Consider the following 22378-nt stretch of genomic DNA (forward strand, 5'->3'; position numbering starts at 1 on the left):
CCTATTTCCACTCAGGATAATTAGGTTAAGATGAGGACTCTGAATGTTTCATATGGCCAGACAATGTTCCGAGTGTTATTTCAAATGGATTCTAACTTTTAACTGATCGGAGAACACGTGAAAGCACTTTGACTTGGGATAATAAAGTTACCACTTCAAGCTTTGTGTATTCACCTGAATAGTCAGGGAACTTTCACCTATTTTATTTAGGTTTTCATTTTTTTCAAATTCCAACCAGAAGCTAAATACAATTGGAAACTGGTAAGCACTAGTTTTACTCCAAAGGAGTAGGATCATTCAGATTTACTCCAATAAAAGTATGCAACCCTTAAGCAAAGATTTTCTTCATTTAAAAGAAAAAAAATAAAAACAAAACAAAACTATACAGTAGTCTTTCCTCATGTTCATTGCACAAAATGAGTTCTACTTTTAGAACTTTGACACTCTGGTCATTTTTACAATTTAAAATCCCAACTTTAAAAATATTTTCTTATTCCAAAATCCCTCATAACTTTTTCTTTAGGATGGTGTAGAAACCAGTATTTCTGCGCAATTGGAATTTTCTTTGTAATTAAAATCTCTTTCTCTTTAACACCAAAAGAACAAAACAAAAACCAAAAGTAAAGTCCTCTACCTATCACGGTTTCTGCAGCTATGAATGTATTTCTCAGTTTTATAGCTGCTTTTAGCAACTTCAGACTCCAGATCTGCTTTAGTGAGTATAAATGCATCCACACTCAGCAGAATACTTTAACAGCAACTTGGGGAAAGAGATCTGGGAAAAAATACATATATTTATGAGTACCAAGAAACATAAACATGGCCCAGTAAAATGAGGCAAGAATGCCTATAATGAGATGTTTTTTTTCATTTAAGATTTCTTTCCCACGGTTGTATTTTTTTTTAAACCACCACCTCTGGTCATTAGAATGAATCTGACAGTGCTGTGGAACAATGGTGATCATAGCAAAGCTATTAAGTTTTTTCAAATGTTACTTATACCTGTTACATTCACTTCTCACCCTCTCAATACTGATGACAGATGTTAAAGAGGCAAAACCAGCACAAATGGGAAGACCATAAAAAATGAGTATCACCTTGTGCTTTCAGATACATATAAGCATTTCAGTGTACAACAGTCCTTCACTTCACATTTTTAGTAAGATGCTGATGCAGTGCAGCAAGTATGCAAAGCATCTTCTTTCACACAGTCCGTGCAGAAGACATCTAATTTTTTTTTTAAGTTCTGAGATACAAATGATTAAAAAAAAAAAAAAAAAAATCCAGGATGAATGAGTTTCAAAATGCATAGTGTTCTGTGCATGAGTCCATTTTCTTCAAACTCTGAAAGAATAAAGTGGTAAGAAAACAAGAAAAACAATTGCTGCTGCATTCTCTGATCTTCTCCATTTTGCTGGTCAGCCCTCTATTCTGGCATGTAAGGACGGAGGTGATCCTCTATGGTGCCAACTGCCCAATGGGTGAGCTGTTCCTGTGGCAGGTAGAGGCAGATGCTGCATAACTTGAAGATTGTAGCTTTGTTTTTTGGAGTCTGGGAAGGGAAAATTTTTGATATTTTTAGTAAGATATGAATATAGTTATTACTTGAAGGCAATCTCCCACAGTTTATGGAGAACGTACAGCACAGTAAAAGCCTTCAGAATGAGGGATAAATTACATTTCTATTCATACTCTACCAATCTAGTAAGGGAGATAATCTTGCCACACAAGGCACAGAAAAATACAGTAAAGATGATTATAAACTAAATGCACAGAGAATTTATGCAGAATTAAATTATAAAAAGTTATGAAGTCAACCAAAGACTGCTTGCTAAAAGAAATTAAAGGTTAAAGGCATTTCATGAAAACAGATCTGAAGAGATTTCTAGTCACATTTGCATATAGGGAGTCAGCAGATATGGCAGAAGTAGAAACCAGGGAGATAATTAGAAATGGGTTAAGATCTAAGCATGTCCTGGGGTTAGGACCAGTATGCCAAAGTGTGACCAACTAAATCAAACTCTACTATTTTTTAAAAAGTATTTACCACTTAATCATCTAACTTATGAATAACGTACTATATGCTTTCTCTAACTACTGCCAGTAAAATGGGAGACAGAATCTAAATAAAACCAGCTGCAAAGTTCATTTTTTTAATGAAATGTCTACGGAAACAACTGACTTTGCTCATGAGGTAGTCCATTTATGTCAATGAATGTATGATATGAATACAGACCACTTCATTTTGTAAAGTTTTTGAGGTGCTGGAGATTGAACACAGGGCCTTGTGTATACTAAACAGCACTGCAGAGCTACACTCTGGTCCTTCAGCTAATTTAAAGCTCATGATAAGCTTATGAATATCATTTGCTTAACAGAAAGAACACAGAACACAGAAGTTTATCCAAGATCACATAGCCAGCAAGTGGCTACTATATCAGAATTCACCAACCCCAGGCCTGCGCCTGTATACCACGTGCCCATCCAAGGTTATCCTCTGGTTTAACCCTTGTCACTTATGAAAATAACGTAGATTAGCTAGAGGATTTTGACCAAGTTACTTGGTTCATTTCCTTAGCTATAATTATGGGAGTAATACCTACACCCTCAGAGGATTATTAAATGAGTTCATCCATGTACAGCTCTTATTTTAGAAATGAGCACTAAGTGTTTTTGGCCACTATCATTATCAATTTCCCCTACAAACTATGGAAGTTAATTCTTCTAACAGGCAAATGTGGCCATACATGTTCAGCTTATGAAGATCAAAAAAAGAACCTGAATGAAGGAATGAATGGAAGAGCATAAAAGACCCCCATTTGTTCACAACCATTCCCATTTCCTGGGACTGAAGGGTTTCCAAAACTTGGGACTTTCAGTACTGCACTGGGATATTCTATGCAATGTAAGACAGTCAAATACCTACAACCAAAATTTGGCTTATAAACTTAAATTTTTCATCAGGATTCAAACTGCTTACTTAACCCATAGTAAAGATCTGTCCTTAATACCTAACAGGAAATAATTTATTATAGTAAGTAGCATGCCAAAGTCATGTCTAGATAATAGTAATCTTTCTTAGTACTTTCACATGAAAATGAAGTTCAGTTTCTCTACACTAGCATATTCATCACCATTACAACTTCTATGACAAAATCTGTGCTTTAGAGTCCTCTATAACACAGTGACCTTTAAAACTTTATCCAACCAGCAAAAATGCCTGCTATACAGAATACTTCCTCAACAAATAACTCAAAGCAATAAAAAAGAAAAACTAAGAGTCAATGTCCAAATACCTACTAGAAGAGAGAGAGAATGTTAACAGGAAAGTAGAGGGGAAAAGACTCAATTAAGTTACATGTTTTTCTGTATGACTTTCTCAAAAGCCTCCACCAAAATTAACTTTTAATTGCCAGTTCTTTCATTTGCTCCTACATCATACTTACTTGATGTTCTATAAGCTAAAAAATAAATACGCAATTTTGCCAAGCTTCCTGTCAGCTCCTCAGAGACAAGTTGTAATCTGACATTGTATTTTTCAGTTTGCACACATTCCCTTACATAAACATACGGTCTGCAATGTAATGAGTACCATACGCATTATTTACATCACCTTCTCGTAAGGTCTTTTCTAGTGCACTCTCAAATTTTTGAAATACAGTTTATCTGCCTTTTCTTTTTCTCTTAGCACTGCATTTTACTTCTTCACTACTGGGTTTTATAAGAATCCAGGAAAGCAGCAATTTTGTATATCTTGTCCACTGCTGTGTAGAACTGTGTGGCACTCATTTGTTGAATGAATGGTAAATAAATTGGGATTTTGTTCTTTAAGAGATGGGGTCTTGCTGGTGCCTAGGATGAATTCAAACTTGCATTCCTCCTATCTCAGCCTCCCGAGCAGCTAGGATTACTGGAGTGCACCCACTGTACTCAACAAGCCCGATGCTATTTTTTTAGAGGTAAATAACTTATAAAAAAGAAACTATTATAAATTCTAAGTAATAACATTCAGGTCCAGATTGAGAGAATCTTAACAATGTTTTATAGAACAAAAACTAAATTAAAATTCTTAGAATGTTTCTTAAGTGGGAATTACTAATTTTTAAAATATAGAATGTACCTCCCTCATCCCTTTAGGTCTTTATTTAAAAGGTCTACACCAGTACTTCTCAAACTAGTGTTAAGAATCACCTGAAAAGCAGATTCTGATTAAGCAGGAGTAGAGTAGGGCCTGAGAGTCTATTTTTATTAAGTTCCTAGATGATGTTCATCTGTTGACCATATATCCTATGTTCAGCTATTGAATAAGGACTTTCAAAACTAGCTCACCAGTTAGTTCTAATATGCAGCAAAATTTGGGAACTTCTAGAGTAAGAAGTACAGTATTTGTTTCTTATTTTTAAAATAACTTTAAAAAATAAGGCAGTGCTGAGGTGACAAAACAACTAAGTATCTTATTCAGAAAATAGTTTAACCAACAAAGCCTTTCAAAGCCCTGAAATCATTCTCAAAATACCTTACCTGCAAGTGCTGTCTGTCAATGAAGAGAAACATTGACTGGTTGGGATTGTTGACAACAATTCCAGTCTTGTCCTTGCGGCTCAGTACATGCAGAAACTGTTTCTCATAGTCACCGTGATGAAACTCAAATTTGGCCTAGTTAAGACACAAACATTTACGTAACCACCAATGTTATGACTATCTGAAACACCTGACCAACTCATTCCCACATTCCAACTCACTGTGCTGTCCAATATGTAGCCCACAGCCACACGTGCCTACTTAAACTAAAATTAAATTCAATTTAAAAATCACTTCTTCACTAAGATTAGCCACATTTAAAGTTCAATAGTTCCATCTGGCTACTGGCCACCAGTTTGAATAATCTCAAGACATAAAAAAGACATTTCCTTCACTGCAGGAAGTTCTACTGGACAGTACTACATTATATAACTTGATCTTCAAAGATGCTGTACATCAACATGACTAAATCCTAATAATGATCTTAAGCCAACTTTCGTAAAAGCTTATTTGCAAACCTACTTAGCACAAGACTCACACCATAGTACTTTAAACCCCAATGACCTTTCCCTCTTTTCAATTGGAAGACAAGCTGTAATGGCTCTTAGGATCACAAGTTTGAGGCCAGACTCAGCAAAGAAGCAAGGACCTAAGCAACTTAGTGAGACACCATCTCAAAAAATTAAAAAAGGGCGGGGACAGTGCCACATGCCTATAATGCCTGTAGTCTGGGAGGCTAAGACAGGATTCAGAGTTCAAAGCCAGTCTTAGCAAAAGCAAGGTGCTAAGTAAATCTGTAAGACCCTGCCTCTAAATAAAATACGAAATAGGGTTGCGGATGTGTCTCAGTGGTTGAGTGCCCTTGAGTTCAATCCCATACCCAAAAACAATAAATAAATAAATAAGGTCTGATGTGGCTCAGTGGCAGTTTTTTTCCATCCCAGCTGTGTATCTCAGTAGTTATGTAATTGCTTGTTAAGTATTCTAAACTTCAGCTTTCTCATCTAGGGTTCTAACCCATTTTGCAGGACAAAGAGAGTATTAAATGAAATCTGATACCCAGGTGTGAAATACAGTTCCAACTCTCACACATGGACTTCTGAGGATGTCTAAACCTTTTCACTGTTTTTTCCCTTGGTACTGGGGATGGAAGCCAGGGCTTCATACATGCTAGACAAGGACTCTACCAAAGAGTATATCCCCTTGATACTAAAAAAATTATGTACTTTTTGTCCATATCTTGCCTCAGTTTTTTGTTTTTTTGGTTTTTTTTAAGTTCTGAAAGACTGAATTCAGTAAGAACATTCCTTCAATCTTAATGTGAGGAACATAAACTTCATCCCTCCACAAAATATATCTGGGTAAAAGGAAAAGTCAAACGCCGAGTGAAAAAGACCAACTGGAGAATTCAAGAAACTAAGAAATCTTTAAAGAACTTTTTAAAGAATACTGAACTGAGAAAATGTGAGGTCATTTGGTTTAAACATTTTTATTCCAGTATGCCAAAAACAGCAGAAAAACTAAGATGGGGCTATCAGTTCCTGCAACTGGGATTTTATTACCCAGAAGCTTTTCTTATAAACCCTAACAAAATGACACTAAATTCTATTTCTGTCCAATTCAAATGCTTACTAATTCTCAGAGTTCTTTCAAATATGTAAATAAAGCATGCTGTTAGCTACTGAAAAACCTGAATGAGGTTACTTTAAACAAGGGGTTCATCATACACTGGGTAAAGAGACCAAGTACATACAAACAGATATCTGCTTCAAATTCTTTACCTAGAATAAGATGTGGTTATTTTTAAATCTCAAATCAAATATGATGAGAAGAAAAAAAATGAATATTAGGCAATTTAGAAGATGATTTTGGATTGTAACTGGAACATGAAGATAATTTTACCAGGGAAGTAAGTGGGAAAATGCCATTCTAGGAAACAATACCAACACAAACCCTAATACACTAAAAACTGAAATATCGTTAAATAAGAATGTTACAAGTATTCCAATAAGGCAAGTACCAAGTGAATAAAGGGGCCCAAAACAATGAAAAGAGGCTTTAGTGATTGAGATCTAAATTAATAGCACCTCCCAGAATTTCACAGTACTTGAGTATGAAAAGTACTCAGCATTTATTTATAATCTTCACTCTGGTTCTTGTTAAATCTCACTGCAGCTGTATGTAGCTTTTGAAGTGTTTTCAAGAAGTCTAAAAGGAGTCTACAAGTTAAAATTTACCTTTTTTTCCTCATTTACTGAAGAACTAAGTTATTTATATTAAGGCCTCCCTTACCATATATTCACAGACAGCCCGCCCTCTGTATTCATGGGTTTCCATGTCTGCAAAACCAGTCAATTCCAAAGAGAAAACATTTGAAAAAATTCTATCTGTACTGAACTTGTACAGTTTTTCCTTGGTCATTATTCCTTAAACAATAAAATATAACCACTATTTATATAGTATTTCCACTGTTGGTACTGTACACAATCAAAAGATGATTTAAAATATACAGGAGGTTATGTGCAAATAATACATCCCATGTAACAAATGGGGTATCAATAGGGGTCCTGGAACTAATACCCATTGGATGCCTAGAGATGACTATACTTGATATTACTTTAGGGAGAGCCAGGTGCAGTGCACATGCCTCTAAGTGACTCAGGAGGCTTAGGAAGGAGGAGTGCCAAGTTCAAAGCCAGCCTCAGCAACTTATGGAGGCCCTAAGCAAAACTCATAGAGCCCTTGTCCCAAAAAATAGAAAGTAAAAAGGGCTGGGGATGTGGTTCAGTGGTTAAGCACTCCTGGGTTCAATCCCTGGTACCACCCCCACTCCACCACCAAAAGGATATTTGAAAAACACACAGTGAAGGGCTGGGGGTGTAGCTCAGAGACAGAGCACTTGCCCTGCATGTGCAAAGCCCTGGGTTGGATTGCCAGCATCACAAAAATCAAAAACACTGTGCATGATAAGCAGATCTTTCTTTTTTCCAATGGGAAACCACAAATTAAACAACAAAAACTGGGCTGGGAATATGGCTCAGTGGTAGCATGCTTGCCTACCACGTGTGAGGAAGGTCGTGTGTTCAATCATCCGCATCTTGGGGAACAACAAAAACCCTAATAACACCTCTGGTGAGCAGTTAAACTGAGGCACACTGCTCTGGCAACTATACACATGCCTTTCCTATTCTGATTCTCACTCTTTTTATACTTAACTTACATTCTCTAGCACATTCACGTCACTCATACTATGCATTAAAAACACAACTAAATGTGATACTTTTATTCATATTTAACCTATGGGCTTTAAATGTGATACCTGTTATCCATATTAACCTATGGGCTATCTATAGAACTTATTATAAAAATGAATTTTAGAAAAAGTAATAACTCATTTGAGCAGTGTAGTTATATTACCACAGTAGCAGAAAAGTGTAACAACTTATACAGTCTATCACACACAAAAGCACCACAAAGTTACAAATATTTTAAAGTGACAAAATAATGTTCGTATACCTAAGTAATCAGCTTTTAAAATTAGCCTTTTCAATATTAAGATTAATATACATAAAATGGTTCCTGTAATGTCATTTCTTTTGACTATAAAAGTAGGCTTGCTGTAGAAAATTAGGGAGATATACATTACATCTACCCACCTGGATTATAAGAAATCATAACATATTTGCAGATTTTCTGCTTTATGTTTACAAATTCATTATTAAAAACATAATTAGGACCAACACATAAGTGCCCTTGAACTAACATTAGAAATTATCTAATACAACAAATGACAGAAGTCAGCACAACATTAAGGTCAATTAAAACCTGCTATTGGGGCAAGGGGCGTAACTTGTGGCAGAACACATGACCACCACGCATGGAGTCCTGGTTTAATTCCTAGCACCAAAAAAAACTCCTAGATTTATTTCTCTCCTGCATAGTTTTATATGCACATCAACTTCTAGAAAATGTTTTTTTTTTTTTTTTTTTTCCCCAACCCATTTTAGGGGTATGCACGATGAGGGTTACAGATATTCTGAAGTTCATCCATAGACTCCCTCTACAAATCAAATGTTTACCTTAAAAAGATTTTCTCTGGTCAGACATAGTGGCAAATGCCAATAATTCCTGAAATTCAGGGGGCTGAGGCAGGAGAAGAAAGTTTGAGGTCAGCCTTGGTCACTAAGTGAGACCTTATCTCAAAAATAAATAAATAAATAAAATTAAATAAGAAGGGGGTGTAGCTCAGTGGCAAAGTATGCATGGGTTCAAACCCCAGTACCATGGAAAAAAAGGGAAAGACTTTCTCTGGCCACAATTTCAAAAACGTATTATACAGAATAGCCTCAATCTCAGAGTCCAAAACCTCAAGTGCTTTCCTTCTCTTACATCATAATGGTCAAAAGGACATGAAGGACTCATGAAATAAAACTATGAGGAGGTATATATCCCCAAAATTTCACAAGTCAGACTTTACTTCAACAGTTCAAATTTACAAACATTAACTTTAGAATAAAATACCTGAACAGGCCTAAAAGGCTCATCAGATTCCTTCCACCTGGAAAACAGGAGACAGACAATTTTCTCAATATCATTCCGAGGCCAAAGAATGAAATCCATCTCCTGAGTACAGCCAATTACATCCTATTAAAAAAAAAAAAGTATTTTTTTTTAAAGAAACAAAATTGTAACAAGCAAAAACAAAAATCATAGGGTTTGACTATAAAAATACTGTACAAAAAGTCTACCATATATCATTTATATCTCAATATTTTATATCTTAAGGAATAACAGTAATAGGACTTTACAATCTGAACAGCTAGTTCATAACCCAATTTTAATTTGTATCTTGTGGAGTCCACTGTCATTCAGTCCAATGATCCTCATATTAGGTCCTAGATTCAGTAGTGCATGGCATAAACTTCAACTGAAGATCTAATTTTTCTGTCTGGTCCCTACACCTTTATTTCTACCCTTCAAAATCAGAACCAACAAAGGTATCTTCAAACTCCTAATATGAATCACAGATAAAATGCTATTTTTGTCAGATACTGAGAGCAAACTACTTTTCTTCATTCTTGCTCCTACTCTTCACTGCCAAAGCCAGTGTTTCCATTCCTGTGCCTACTCTTCATTATCATAGCCAGTGTATGCATTTTCAAAAGCCAAAGAACCTCTTCCAGACCAGTAATCTCTACATTCCCTCACCCCAACTAATTGTGGGGATCACTTGTTCAAGTTTGCCCAGATTAACTTTCACTGTTACAGAAGTTTAGAATATTGGCAGAAGACCTTCTAAATTTCTTATTTCTAAAGGAACATGATTTCCACTCTCTCCTCAAAAAGGGAAACCCCAACACAATATTATTCTCAATAACCATGTACACCTTTTAACAGCATAATATATAAGCAGTTACCCATCTTTTATTTGAAGTCACCTTTTAAAAAATACTTGGGAATTTTAAAACAACGTCATGTACAACATTTTAAGTTGTTCAAAAGCACCTAAAATGATCAAAGAAATTCTCCTGCACACTTAATCCATGTAAGAATGGTCTGGGACAAAAATTGCATTTTTCCAACTGTATACACGGTACGTGTTTAAAGTCTTTAGGATATGATCCCATATTTGTATTTGGCGCAAATACAAATTTACCTAGAGATCCATCACCACAGTCACTATCCATCTTCAGGGTAGAAAAAAAAAAATGCAAGTTTAACTCACAAAAATTTACCCACCAGGTCACAACTTGAAAAACAGAACTCACCCTTCTCATAGACTGGTATCGAGGAGCATGGAGCTGTACCACATCCTTTTGTAAAAGCTCTATGGAACTTTCCAAGGAATAGCTGGAATCTCGCACACCTTTCAGGATATTTTCTTCATAATTATTTGTCATGACTGGTATAACCTCAGACACTTCAAAAAGTGCTGATTTTTTCTTCTAAAAGAGGGGGAAAAAAAAAAAGTATTACCCATGGGGAGTAGTCTTTCAATGCCCCGCTCATATTATGTCAAGTATCTTTATTTCAGCTTAGTAAAAATCTTAACTGTTTTCAAATAGTTGGATCTTTCTGTTCTTCCCTCACCGTCCCCATCCACAAACAAGTAACCTATTATCGAAATGCTTAACTTCTCATTTTTATAGTATCATGGTATTTGTAGCAAGTACTTATTTTATACAATATTTCTTAAATACTATGAGGAACACTAGACAAGTCTAAAATTTAAAAAAATTCAGTTACTTTGTCTTGGTATAATTTCACTTAAGGTTCTATATGCAGCTAAATTTAAAAAGTCATTCAGACACATTGTTTTTTAAATCGGTCAATTTCCATTATTCTTCCTGGATATTATAGAACCTCAAGTGTCAATATTTGAGGAGGAAAAAAAATGTACACCAAATTATGTTTCAATGTAAGTTAAGACCAAGTGCTCATCACCAACTAGTTTATAAAGTTCTTTACTTTGGAGTACAGATCATGAACTAATCAAGGCAAGTAACTGTACAGACCTCTATTCATAGAATAAAAGCAAATTTTCACAAATGTTAAAACAGATGATACAAATGGGGCATCCTATACAAAGATCTGGTTTCACCACTTATATCTTGGATTTAGAAAAGCTACATTATAGTATCTTCGATTAAAATCTGATCTTTTGAATTCTGCAACTTATTAAAAAAAAGCACAAGAGGCAATAAGTTCTTAGTACTTCAAAGCAAATTACTTTGAAACCACTTTGCAGTGCTATTTATCACTCCAGTAACTGTATTCTTAAATACCAATAACTTTTAAGAGTTAAGAGTATGGTGACGATTCAGAAAACGTACAAATACTAAATAAATATCACACAAATATATTTCTGATTTAAAATTAGTTCATCATTTACAGTGGAAAAAAAAAAGCAAAGCAGAACTTTATATTCATAACCTAATCTCACATCAAACAGCCTTGTTGATAATTTAAGAAAATGTCCTTTTAAGTTGCCCCCCACCCCAATAGTACTTTCATCACTTTCTACTTCACTATCTACATCTCATTATTTGCTATTAAGCTGTGAAACAAATTGATAAAAACAAATTAAACTTCTTCAGTCATTTTGAATTTAAAAAATTAACACTTAAAAATTAACCATCTTCAATATTTAGCTGATCCTAACATTAAAGTGTATTCTATTTCATTAAATGAACCATGAGAAACAGGCTAACTTTAGAACATGAAGATCCATTCCAATAACACTTTCAAACATCCTATTTTACCTTAGGTAATTAGTTATGAAGTTCCCTGTGTTACTCCACAAAAGGTTTTACAATGTTACCCAGTCTATGTCAACTAAGTGGATACTACTAAATTTTAGAATTAAGTATTTCCAAACCAATTAATACTTCAGGGCCTTCCATTCATAATTTTACTGCAACTGCTCCAATCACAGAATCAGCCATAGGGTGAAAAACAAAGCACAGGAAATAATTTTCTCCAACCACTAATTCATAAATTACTTAATAGTAACAAATAACTAATATACACTTACAAACATCACTTGTGCTAATTCACATTAAGAACTTTAAATTACCTTCTCCTTGAACACAAAGGCAATATACATCTTGAAGTCAAACTGGTCAGCTAGAGATTCTTTTTTCTTTCTAAGCTGAGCACGAAGTCTGTTCAGCGCTTGTTTCTTCCGGGAGTTTGGGTCCCCCATTTTGAAATACAGGTGGTACTAAAGCCTTTGGAAATTGTCACTAAACTATGGGCACTTTTTCTTAAGACTCAAGTACAACAGAAACAAGTCATTTTTTTTTTCCTGCTAATATGATTGAATAGCTAAAATCACGACTGTAACCCCAAAACTGCACCCTCTGGCAATATTAGCAGACTGTCATATTACAGGGTCAAGAAACAAAAGCTGCTGTCCAGTCATGTCTGGACAATAATGTTTGGGGATTGGTGGGAAAAAGGAAGGGGAGGAAGGAAAAGAAAGAGGAGAAAGTACTTGAACTAACTTTCTGGAAAACACATTTGGCTTAACTGCTAAAATAAAGGCTTTGAGGGGAAATGAAAAGCCTATTATCAGGATTTAGGTGTGCAATAAAACACAACTGACACCAGTCCAATCCTTGAAACCCATTCGAATTTTTCCCCCTTTTTAGAAAAGGGATTAAGAAAAGGAATGGGGAGGGGAAAGTGTGATCCTTGTTTTTCAAATACAAAAAAACAAAAACCAAAAAAACCAAACACCAAAACAGGGTAGGTGAATGAAACTGAAATATCCAATTGGATTTTACCCAGCCAGATCCATGGCTGTAGTACCTAATTAGTTCTTAGTTATTTCAGATTTCACTATTGCTATGTATTGTCAGTGCTTGTTATTGATTACACTTGGTGGTGAGCAAAGAGAAAAGTGCAAAATCAGTCGAGAAAGAAGGGGAGAGGTACAGAATTTCCCTGCAATCAACTACAGTGTATACCGGGGGCGGACAGCTGTTGCCCAAAGGAGCCATGAGAAAAAACAGCGGAGTCATTACCAACTTCCCCATCACCCACGTTTTCACCCTCAGGCGGCTGCTGCTGCTGCTGCCAAGGAGAATCATGATGGCAGAGGGAAAAGGGGTATCACAGGATATCAAAGCCCCGGCTCTGCGGCTAGACCGACGCGCTCAGCCCTGCGAGGAGCCCCACATCCCCAGAGCGCCTGCCCGTGACGCTGCCCGTGCGGGACGGTGGGCGTGCGGCTTATCTTCTCGAGCGCATGGCGGGGGCGAGGGCGCGCTCTGCCGAATCCCGGCGGCGCCGGGGACCACCTGCCGCCCACCCCGGGCCCGCCCCACCCTTGCCTTCAGCGGCGGCGACTCACTCGCACCACGGGAGACTCGGGATGGCTCGGGCTCGCACTCATTTCATCGCGGAAACACTCCCCGCCCGGGTAGAGGAGGCGGGAGAGGGGAAGTGGGGAGGGTCAGTGGGAAGAAAAGAAGATACTCGAGTTAATACCAATGGCTTCCTGGGGCAGCCCGCCCCCACCCCACGAAGGTCGCGCTCCCGGCCCGGGCTGCCCGGCGTTCAGCAGACCATGGTGGCAGTGTGCGTGTGCAGGGCGGGGTCGCGGCTGTCTCGAGGGCGCGGCGGGCGACCTGTCCGCGGCGGGGGCTGGCCGGCTCGGCGGGCGCGGCCTCTAGCCGCAGCCTGCGGGCGGAGCGGCGGCGGCGGCGGAGGCGGCGGCGGCGGCGGGGGCGCTGCTCGCGGCGCGGGCGGGAGCCATGTCAAGAGAACACCACCAGCCAGCTGCGCCCCTCCAGGCCCGCTGCGCAGCGCTCGGAGGCCCGGCCGCCCGCGCTGCTGCCGCCGCTCGGCCCCCGCCTGGGACCCATAGTCTGCTCGGCGCGCCGGCGGCGAAGGGAGGGCGGCGGAGGAGAGGAGGGAGCCCTGCGCTAAGTCTGTCCGCGAAGCGAGCCCCGCAAAGTTATTTCAGTTCAAGCATCTGATCGCAAGTCCGTCCCCCACAGGCGCGGCGGCTCCGGAGAGACCGAGCGGACCGAGCGCGGGTGCCGGAAGGCGGGCGCGCGTCCGCCGCGGCAGAGCCTCGTCCCCACCGGTGGCTGCGGAAGCGGCGGCAGCGTCGAGCGCCTCCCGGTCCGGCGCAGAGTCGCGTTTGAGGAGACCAACAAGAACAAACAACTTAAAATGGCAGCGACGGCCGCTGCGTCACCCGCCCGCACCGGCACCGCCCCGCGCCCTCTGCGGCTGCGCGCCGGTGGGCTGCACCACCTGCGCGAGAACGGGGGGATACGACAGGAAGCGAGGCGGCGCGCAGGGCTCTCAAGGGTCGGCGAAGGGAAGACAGGAGCAGAGAAATAGTCACGGTGTAAACTGGAGAGCCTGCCTCCAGGCAGGGTTTGAAAATAGAGACTCCCCTCTTCGCTGACATGGAACTTTCGGGGTGGGTGGAAGGGCTCCGGCCACGCCCCCCGCTGCTCCGTCAGGGCGTCCCAGTCCTCGCTGCTCGCCCCACCCCTGACGCCATAAACCACGCCCCGTCCCCGCCCCGCGAAGCACCCGGATGCTGCCGCTCGCCGGGCTCTCGTTGCCGCGCAGGCTCGGGCGGGGCGTGGGTCAGATCCTGGCGGAGCTGAGCTCGGAGCGGGAAGGGGGGAGGAGTGGAGCGAAGGCAGGGTGTGCACTAGGAAGACGACCGAGTATCCCCGCTTCGCTGCGAGCGCATGTGGTCCTTAGGCGGGTGTGCGCCGTGGTATTTTGCGGCGGGAACGGAGAACACCTTTCCAGTGCCTGGAGTTTGAGCGGTGCAGCGGAAACTGCTCCACGTTGGTCCCGCGCGCCTTTCTCCCGGGCCCACGTGCGCGGACCCAAGGGCGGTCCTCTGACTTGGAGCAAGGTCACAGTCACCGCTGCTGCTGTGACCTCGCGGGGAAGTTGGCCATGGGTCCCCCGCAGTCAGGACAGTCGGCCCACACCTCCCCTTAGGTTCGCAGTGTGAAGCGGGTGCTGGGAACCGGGTCTCGGGAGCCGTCCCACGTCCGGCTCAGCGGAGCGTCGGCGCGCGATCCCGAGCTCACGTTCTGGCCGAAGCGCAGTTGCGTGGTCAGTCACCAGGTGCTCCACGTAGGCAAAGCCGGTCTTATTCTGAACCGGCTCCGCTAATGAGATTCTTGAAGTCTAGGCCCTCAGATTGCTGCTGCGTGTGAAATCAGAATGGATTAGTTGTGATAACACAATTTTTACCCAGGAGCCAAAGGTGTCTGGAACCCAATATAAATTGGGTTCATTATAAATTGGTGCCCTCAATATAAATTATCCAAAACCAAGAATGAGATTTCTGGGGTTTCCAAATTCTTTCTGACCTTGAAAGATATAGCTTGCAATGCTGGTGTTAGGATCATTTATTTTCACAGTAACTGTGTAGAAATGGGTAAAATTGAAGATTTCACATAGTTTATGACATTGATTTTAAAAAGAGAAAAGTGTAAACATGGAGCTTGTTTGTTCTCGACTTGGCCCTGATTTGTATTCGTGATCATTTTCACGGATGAATTTTTTAAATATTAGCTTTACTGAAATAGTCACGTACCATTCAGCTATTTAAAGTGTATGATCTAATGGTTTTTAATATATTCAAAGTTGTGCAACCATCATTATGTTATCATCCCCAGAAAGAAAACCCATCCCCACTTGCAGTTATTCTCTTTCCTGTCTCCCAGCCCTAGACAACCACTAATTTATGTTGTTTCTATGGATTTACCTTTTCTGGAATTTCATATAAGAGTCATTCAGTATGTGGTCTTTTTGACTAGCATAAAGTTTCCATGTTGTAAGGTATATCAATACTTAATTCCTTTTTATTGTTGAATAATGTTTCTTTGTATGGTTATTCCATATTTTGTTTATCATTTCATCAGTTGATGGACATTTAGGTTGGTGTTTCTTCTTTGCTATTATGAATAATGCTGCTGTGAACATGTGTTTAATAAGAGCTTTTATATGTGCATGTTTTCAGTTCTTTGAGGTATAGACCTTGGAGTAGAAATATTAGGACATTTGTCAACTGTATCTGTAATTGTTTGAGAAGGGTTAAGGATGGGGCTTAGTGGTGGAGTGCTTGCCTAGCATACTGGAGGCCCTGGGTTTGATATCCAGCACTGCAAAGGAACTGCCTGACTTTTCCAAATTAGTGGCACCATTTTTCGTTCTCACCAGCAGTGTCTGAGGGTTCCACTTTTCCATGTATTTCTTAGTAGGTCTTTTTTATTACAGCCTACCTAGTGGGCATGAAGTGATATCTCATGGTTTTGATTTACCTTTCCCAAGTGATAAATGACGTTGAATAGTTTTATATGCTTATTGGATATTCCTCAGTCTTCTTTGGAGAAATATCTATTTTAAGCTATTGCCCATAAAAAAAAATTTATTGAAGTACAGGAATTCTCTATTTTAGATACACGTTCCTGTCAGATACATGACTTGCAAATCTTTTTTTCCTTCTGTGAGTTGCTTTTTTCACTTTCTTAGTGGTATTCCTTGCAGTGCAAAAGTTTTTAACTTTAACAAAGTTAATTTTAACTTTAATACTAACTTTAAAAATAACGTTTTTCCTTTTGTTGCTTTTTTGGTGTCATATCTAAATCACCGTTGATGAATTTTTACACTACTATAATATCATAAAAACAGAATGGAGCAGATGTTGAGAGAAAGTATGAAGCTTCTAGCCTCAGCCACTGTGGAACAGAACTGGAGTACTTGGGCACAAGTGGAACAAATCTTACAACACCGTGTGCATGAAACTGTGCCAAGTCTTAGTGGGGTGAGCCAGGAAACAGTGGCAATGTGCCCTCTTCAGTTTTCTGTGCAACTTGGAATGGCTGTGAAATAGGAAGGATAATCAACAATTTTTTTTTTTTCCTGACGATTGAGTCCAGGACCTCGTACATACAAAGCACACACTCTATCACTGAACTGCACCCCCAGAAATTTTCTGAAAACCATGACCGTAATGAAATTCAGAGAGAACTCAATTAATATTTAGTTTTACCAACTATAGAAAAGAGTGCATTTCATTCTGTAAGAAATAGCTTATTTAGAGGCAATCAGCTTCCAATATACTGGGATTTGTGGAACAAAAATGGTGGTACCTGGACTAAAAATATCCGCTTAATTTCCCCTCTGGAGTTCTAAATTATACCATTAGATACATTGTATGAAATTTTCTTCCATGAAATGCAGGTACTACAGCAAAGTCTTAGAGCTTTAATAAAATAACACCTTCTAAAGATTGGGTGCCAGCCTGAAACACAGTCCAGGTGTCCCAGGCTCCTACACTGAGGACAAGCTCAGAAATGATGACCGCAGCTTGTGCTTTGGTAGCCTAAACAGGAGAAGAGAGGCACAAGTCTCAGCAGCTGGTCTTCACCCTCCCGAGCAGAGCCAGCCTCTCGCCTTTAGGACGTGTGCTGTATGCGCGTGTTCTCTTCTAAAATACCTACGTTTCACAGCATCTCCCGTTCCTAAGTGGATTTTTCATGAGTTCTCAAATATGTTCTCCCTTCATTAGTGCCTTGAAGTTTATCAGGCATGGCCACGTTTATGACTAACCATTTAATAAGCTCAGTAAATATCCACACAGAATGAATGTACACCTGGACCCTACAGACAAGAGACCGCCTGTAGATTGTCTATGGTGTGATCCTAAAGGCAGCAGCACGAGGGACCTAGTCTCCAGTTTTCAGATTGACAGATTCACCATCTAAGGTAACTGATTCTATGAGGTAAGGGAATTGCACAGCCCAGTAGGGATTAGTCACAGCACATTCTTGAGCCACACTGACCTCCCGTCCACAGAGTTACAGGGCCACTCATCAAGGATGTAAAAACCAGAAACTTAGCTTGTTTTGAAGACCTCTTTCACCCTTTTGGGGGTCTTGGGGAATAGTTTGTTTATTTCTCCTTTGGTATCACCCTCATTTCACCTAGGCCTAAACTATAGAGTCAGCACTTATTTTTTTAATTGTCTCACTATCTTGCCCAGGCTGGCCTGGATCTCCTGAGCTCAGAAGATCCCACCTCAGTTCCACAAAGGCTGGGACTACAGGCGTGTGCCACCACTCCTGGCTCTTGATAGTTGACTGTTCACTGAGGATTAAAAGAAAGTTGTAGGCTTGAAAAATGAGATTTGGCCAAGTCCGAGCTGAGTCTCAATCTGTGTCTGAGTCTGGAACAGGATTGAGAACTGGGAGAATCTGCTGGTGAGCACTTATATCCCTTTATGTATTTTCTTAATTTTTTAACCTGGTTTTCCCCCCTCTCTTCCTCTCTTGCCTTCTTTTCCACTCCTCATGCTTTAAGCCTACGAGCATTATGCAAAAATATTACTTACACAACTTCTGTTTATATTTTAGGTTAAAGATATATAGCTGGCTTTGCCTGCTGGTACCATTATCATTGCCTCATGTTTCAGTTTGTTGTCAGAAACATTTTTAATGCACTTTCTTGACCCCTGACTCCCACTGACTCTTGGTACTTGAGTATTGCCTAATTTCCTTTCTAAGGTCTTTGTTGATTCCAGATGTCACTCCCACAATCCAAATTGCTAGAACTACTTCATTTCCTATACCTAGGAATATTGTAGTAGATCAACTAGAAATCAAGCTTCTAACACTTGTTGGAAATGCATCGTTGCCATTAGAAATTGAATGTTAAAATGTTATATAGAATTTCTCCATTCATTCTACCCTATTCCCACATGCAAGAAACTTAGGGCAAATATGAGTGACTAACAAATTAAGGAAGATATAAACATTTTAGAAATTTTTTTTCTTCCTTCTTGGAACACATTTCACCCTCTATTCAACAAAACTTAGATGTGGATAAGGAAATGGGAAAAGATATGTACATGCATATACAGATTGTTGTCCAAATAATCCAAATTACATCACGAGTGATAATTCCTTCCACAAGTAGGGTAATTCCACTTATCTATATATACACAGGTGTAGTATAATTATAGACTATAATTTTTTTGTCCTGAATTAACACATGCATGTATGTATACCTATGTGCACATCCATAAATATGCAAACATAGAGTACCAGTACACTTTTTCATTGCATTAGTTATGTATTTCTGCATAAAAAAGTTGCCCTGACATTGAGCTGCCTGAAACAGCAGACATTACCCCACAAGGTTTATGGGTCAGGAATCCAGGGCAGCTTTCCTGGGTGTGTCGGCTCAGTCTCTCCGAGGTTGCAGGTGAAGTGCTGGGTGGGGCTGCATCATCTGCAGTCTTGACTCATGACTGATGGCAGGAGGCCCCAGTTTCTGTCTTTGTGGGCATGGGGGCCAACTTCCCTTGGTGAGCAGGTAGTCTCAAAGAAAGGAAGATGAACGCTCTGAGGTTTTATGACCTAGTCTCAGAAGCTACACCTCACTTCCAAAGAGGTCCGCCAGTATGATGACCTAGTAACCCTACCCAGGGTGAGGAGGGACTGTACCAGGTGTGAATACCGTGGCATGGGGACCACTGGTGTCACCCGAGAGGCTGGTCACAATAAACAAGCAGCTCTTGTGTTGTGTACAAAACAGAAGGTAGCCTCAAAAGGGCGATTGCCGAAGACCTCCAGTTCTGGGGTAGGACACGTTAGGCTAGAGGACAGTGAACTTTTTCTTAAAGAGTAACAGTGAATATTTTGGGCTTGTAGACTATGTGATCTATGTTTCAGGACTCAACTTGGTTGCAGTTTGAACACAACATAGATCATACATAAGCAAGTGTGTGTGGCTGTGTTTTAGCAGAACTCCACCAACAAGCAGCTGACCGATCCCCGGTCCGGATTATACTGCAATAGAACCCTCAAAACGGTTTATATGTGGAAAGCATTGTTTATCATAAACAAAGATCTATCACTCACTCACACAAGTCTGCAGGTGATGAACTACAGACTCTCAGGATTTCAGAATCATGGACAGTCTCCGGCTTCCAAGATCAGTGAAGCAGACACAGCAAATCCCGTTCAGCTTCCAGAGCGCCCTCCCAGAAGTGGCAGAATTCTCACTCATCTTAACCAAAGCAAGCGATGAGGCTGCCTCTCACCTCGTGGCACCAAAGAAGTACAAGCCGGCCATTTGCCCAGCAGATTGATCTGGCAAATGGCGCTAAGGACGACCAGAGCATGCAACTGCCAATTCTTTTTGGTGCTGGGGATTGAACCCAAGAACCCACCCTACCACTAAGCTATGCCCCCAACCCCTAAGTTTTTGCTCTTGTTCTACCTCTAGACGACCTCTTACCCTTTTAATTGAAGGTGACACTGTTGGCAATTTCAGGAGAACCCACTCACCATGGAAACACTAGACTATAGACTTTTTAAATCACATTTGGTTGCCTTCTTTGCCTTCTCACTAACCCCTCTTAAGAAATCAGTGCTGAAACTCTGATGGGTCATCTATTGTCCTTACTCTCAGCAGATACTATGTTACATAACTTGTTTCCTTAGTGTAGAAGAATTAACATTTTTTCTGCCTGAAATGGAGCTTCCCCAATTCAGTTCCAGTTCAAAGGTGGGCTTCCTACTATTTCCAGGAAAGAAACAGTAATCTACCTCCCTTTCCTGCAAATACTAGAGAAGTTAATAGATTACAAATATTTATTGAATACTTACTATGTATTCACACTGTGCTGTGTGATTTGAAGACTACAGAAAAATACATACTTGTTCTCAGAGAGTTTTAGTTACCAACATAATAATAAAATCTGAAAAGCAGTGAGCAAGCTAGAACATTTAATTATGAACAGAACTGTGAATGGCAGACCTTGAGGTAGAGAATAGTAGGTAAGAAAAGTAGGAGGTAAACAAGCGGGTTTAAGAGGTTGGATTTGCAGGAGAAGAAGGTGCAAGTCAAGTTTTGAACGTTGGGCGGTCTCACTAGATTTGGGTGAGAGGAGAGGGAGGCGAAGAATGAAATCTCTGGAAGAGGCCAGGACAGTGAATGTTGGCCGGGTGTATCTACAGGACAGCAAGACATCAGCCTAACAGTGGAGGAGAACATTTAGAAAGAGGAAACCATGGAGAAACAGAGAATGAAGCTTTGGTTTAGGACTGGAGGAGGCCCTCGTCACTGACCTAACCGACTCCATTCTCTTCCTCTCTGACTCCGTTTGCTTCTTGTAACTTTTTCCTTCTGCAATTGCCTTGGCTTCCAGGAACAACAGGCCCTATTGATAAGCATCTTTATGATAAAGGGCTGAAACTACTCCAAGCAATATGGACCCTCAAGCCTCCCAGAACACATCACCCCATGATGAGATTGCTCCCCACCCCACATGTGCGGAGCAATCCCCTCCTCTAGCCGTTGTGACCTTCCAGAGCTTTACAGAACTAGTACTGAGATAATGATCAATCAGACTGCTGCCTGACCAGGATGACATATCCCGCCAGCTGCACAAGCATCCCAGCCACACAAGCCCCCAACCCCTGCCTTTGCTTCCCTTTTCTGTGAAACCTCAGAGTTTCTGTCAGTCCCTACATGGGTTCTTACCAGAGCAGCCAGATGGTTAAAGTTCCTTTCCTGACCTTCACCACGGCTCCTCTCTTGGATGGGCATATTGAGACTCGTGGCTGAGCCTGGTGATAGAACCACTGGGGCTGGGGTCTTCACCCGAGGTCTCTGCTAATGAAACAGAGCCCCTTAAAATTAAAAGCAATTTCCTGGTAACTGCTTTTCTGCATCCTGAACTTCCTCATGCTGAGAATGGAAACTAAGAAAACCACCCCCTGGCCTGGCTGGGCAGGCACCAAGGAAGCTGAACTCTGGCAAGCTCTCTGGCCAGCAGGCCTAGCTGTCTATTTGTGTTCCACATGTGTGTGTGTTCCCTGGCTTTTGTTTCCTGAATTATAACCACTTCTACGGAGCTTGCAGAAAAGAAATCTGGCTGCTTCTCCCCAGGTGAATCAAACTGCATTAAATTCATTTTTCCTTTTACATTGTTTTTTTCTTTTTCTCTTGCTGGTGCGTAGCCACATCCAGCCAATGGGGTCATAGGGGGTTCCCAGCTGGGCTGCTGGTAACACCAAGACAGCAACCTGAGCATGTGCATTGCCTCTCCTCTATTGCAGTACACAGTTGAAGAGTTGTAAACACATGTTTAAATCATGGACATATGGTTAAGAGGAGAGGAGAACTGGAAGGTAATAACTTAGTCATTAAGTGCTACAAATTGGTGCTAGGCGGCTGTGGAGTTAAGGTCCTCCTCTCCCTGGTTCTCCACTCCCTTATCCTACAGGGCAGCCTCCCTATTGAGCAGCCTATACGTGGGGACCCACAATTTTCCATCTTCTGTTTTCTGGACAAT

The 22378-nt window shown here is 40.6% G+C and overlaps 1 protein-coding gene and 1 long non-coding RNA gene across 5 annotated transcripts; one reads left to right on the forward strand and one right to left on the reverse strand.

The window, feature by feature from the left end:
• Window positions 1-188: 188 nt before the first annotated feature.
• On the reverse strand, window positions 189-14148 carry LOC306665899 (uncharacterized protein C6orf62 homolog). 2 transcript variants are annotated; one of them, XM_079147572.1, is made up of 5 exons: window positions 13379-14148; window positions 10290-10466; window positions 9043-9165; window positions 4522-4656; window positions 189-1552 (listed from the first exon to the last, which is right to left on the reverse strand). In XM_079147572.1, exons 1-5 carry the CDS (start codon window positions 13418-13420, stop codon window positions 1427-1429), a joined length of 603 nt encoding a protein of 200 aa, XP_079003698.1. In that variant the 5' UTR covers window positions 13421-14148; the 3' UTR covers window positions 189-1426. The 2 variants fall into 2 exon arrangements, with proteins under 2 accessions (XP_079003698.1, XP_079003697.1); XM_079147571.1 differs by lacking the exon at window positions 13379-14148 and adding an exon at window positions 12098-13116.
• Window positions 14149-14353: 205 nt separating this feature from the next.
• On the forward strand, window positions 14354-22139 carry LOC306665901. Of its 3 annotated transcripts, none has more exons than XR_013765134.1 (3): window positions 14354-17781; window positions 18059-18275; window positions 19728-22139. It is a non-coding gene; the product is annotated as an uncharacterized lncRNA (long non-coding RNA). The 3 variants fall into 3 exon arrangements; XR_013765135.1 differs by having other exon boundaries at window positions 19819-22138; XR_013765136.1 differs by having other exon boundaries at window positions 21039-22079.
• Window positions 22140-22378: the final 239 nt, after the last annotated feature.

The sequence above is a fragment of the Sciurus vulgaris genome (assembly GCF_902686455.1).
Source record: "Sciurus vulgaris genome assembly, chromosome: 7".
In the NCBI taxonomy this organism is placed as follows: domain Eukaryota; kingdom Metazoa; phylum Chordata; class Mammalia; order Rodentia; family Sciuridae; genus Sciurus; species Sciurus vulgaris.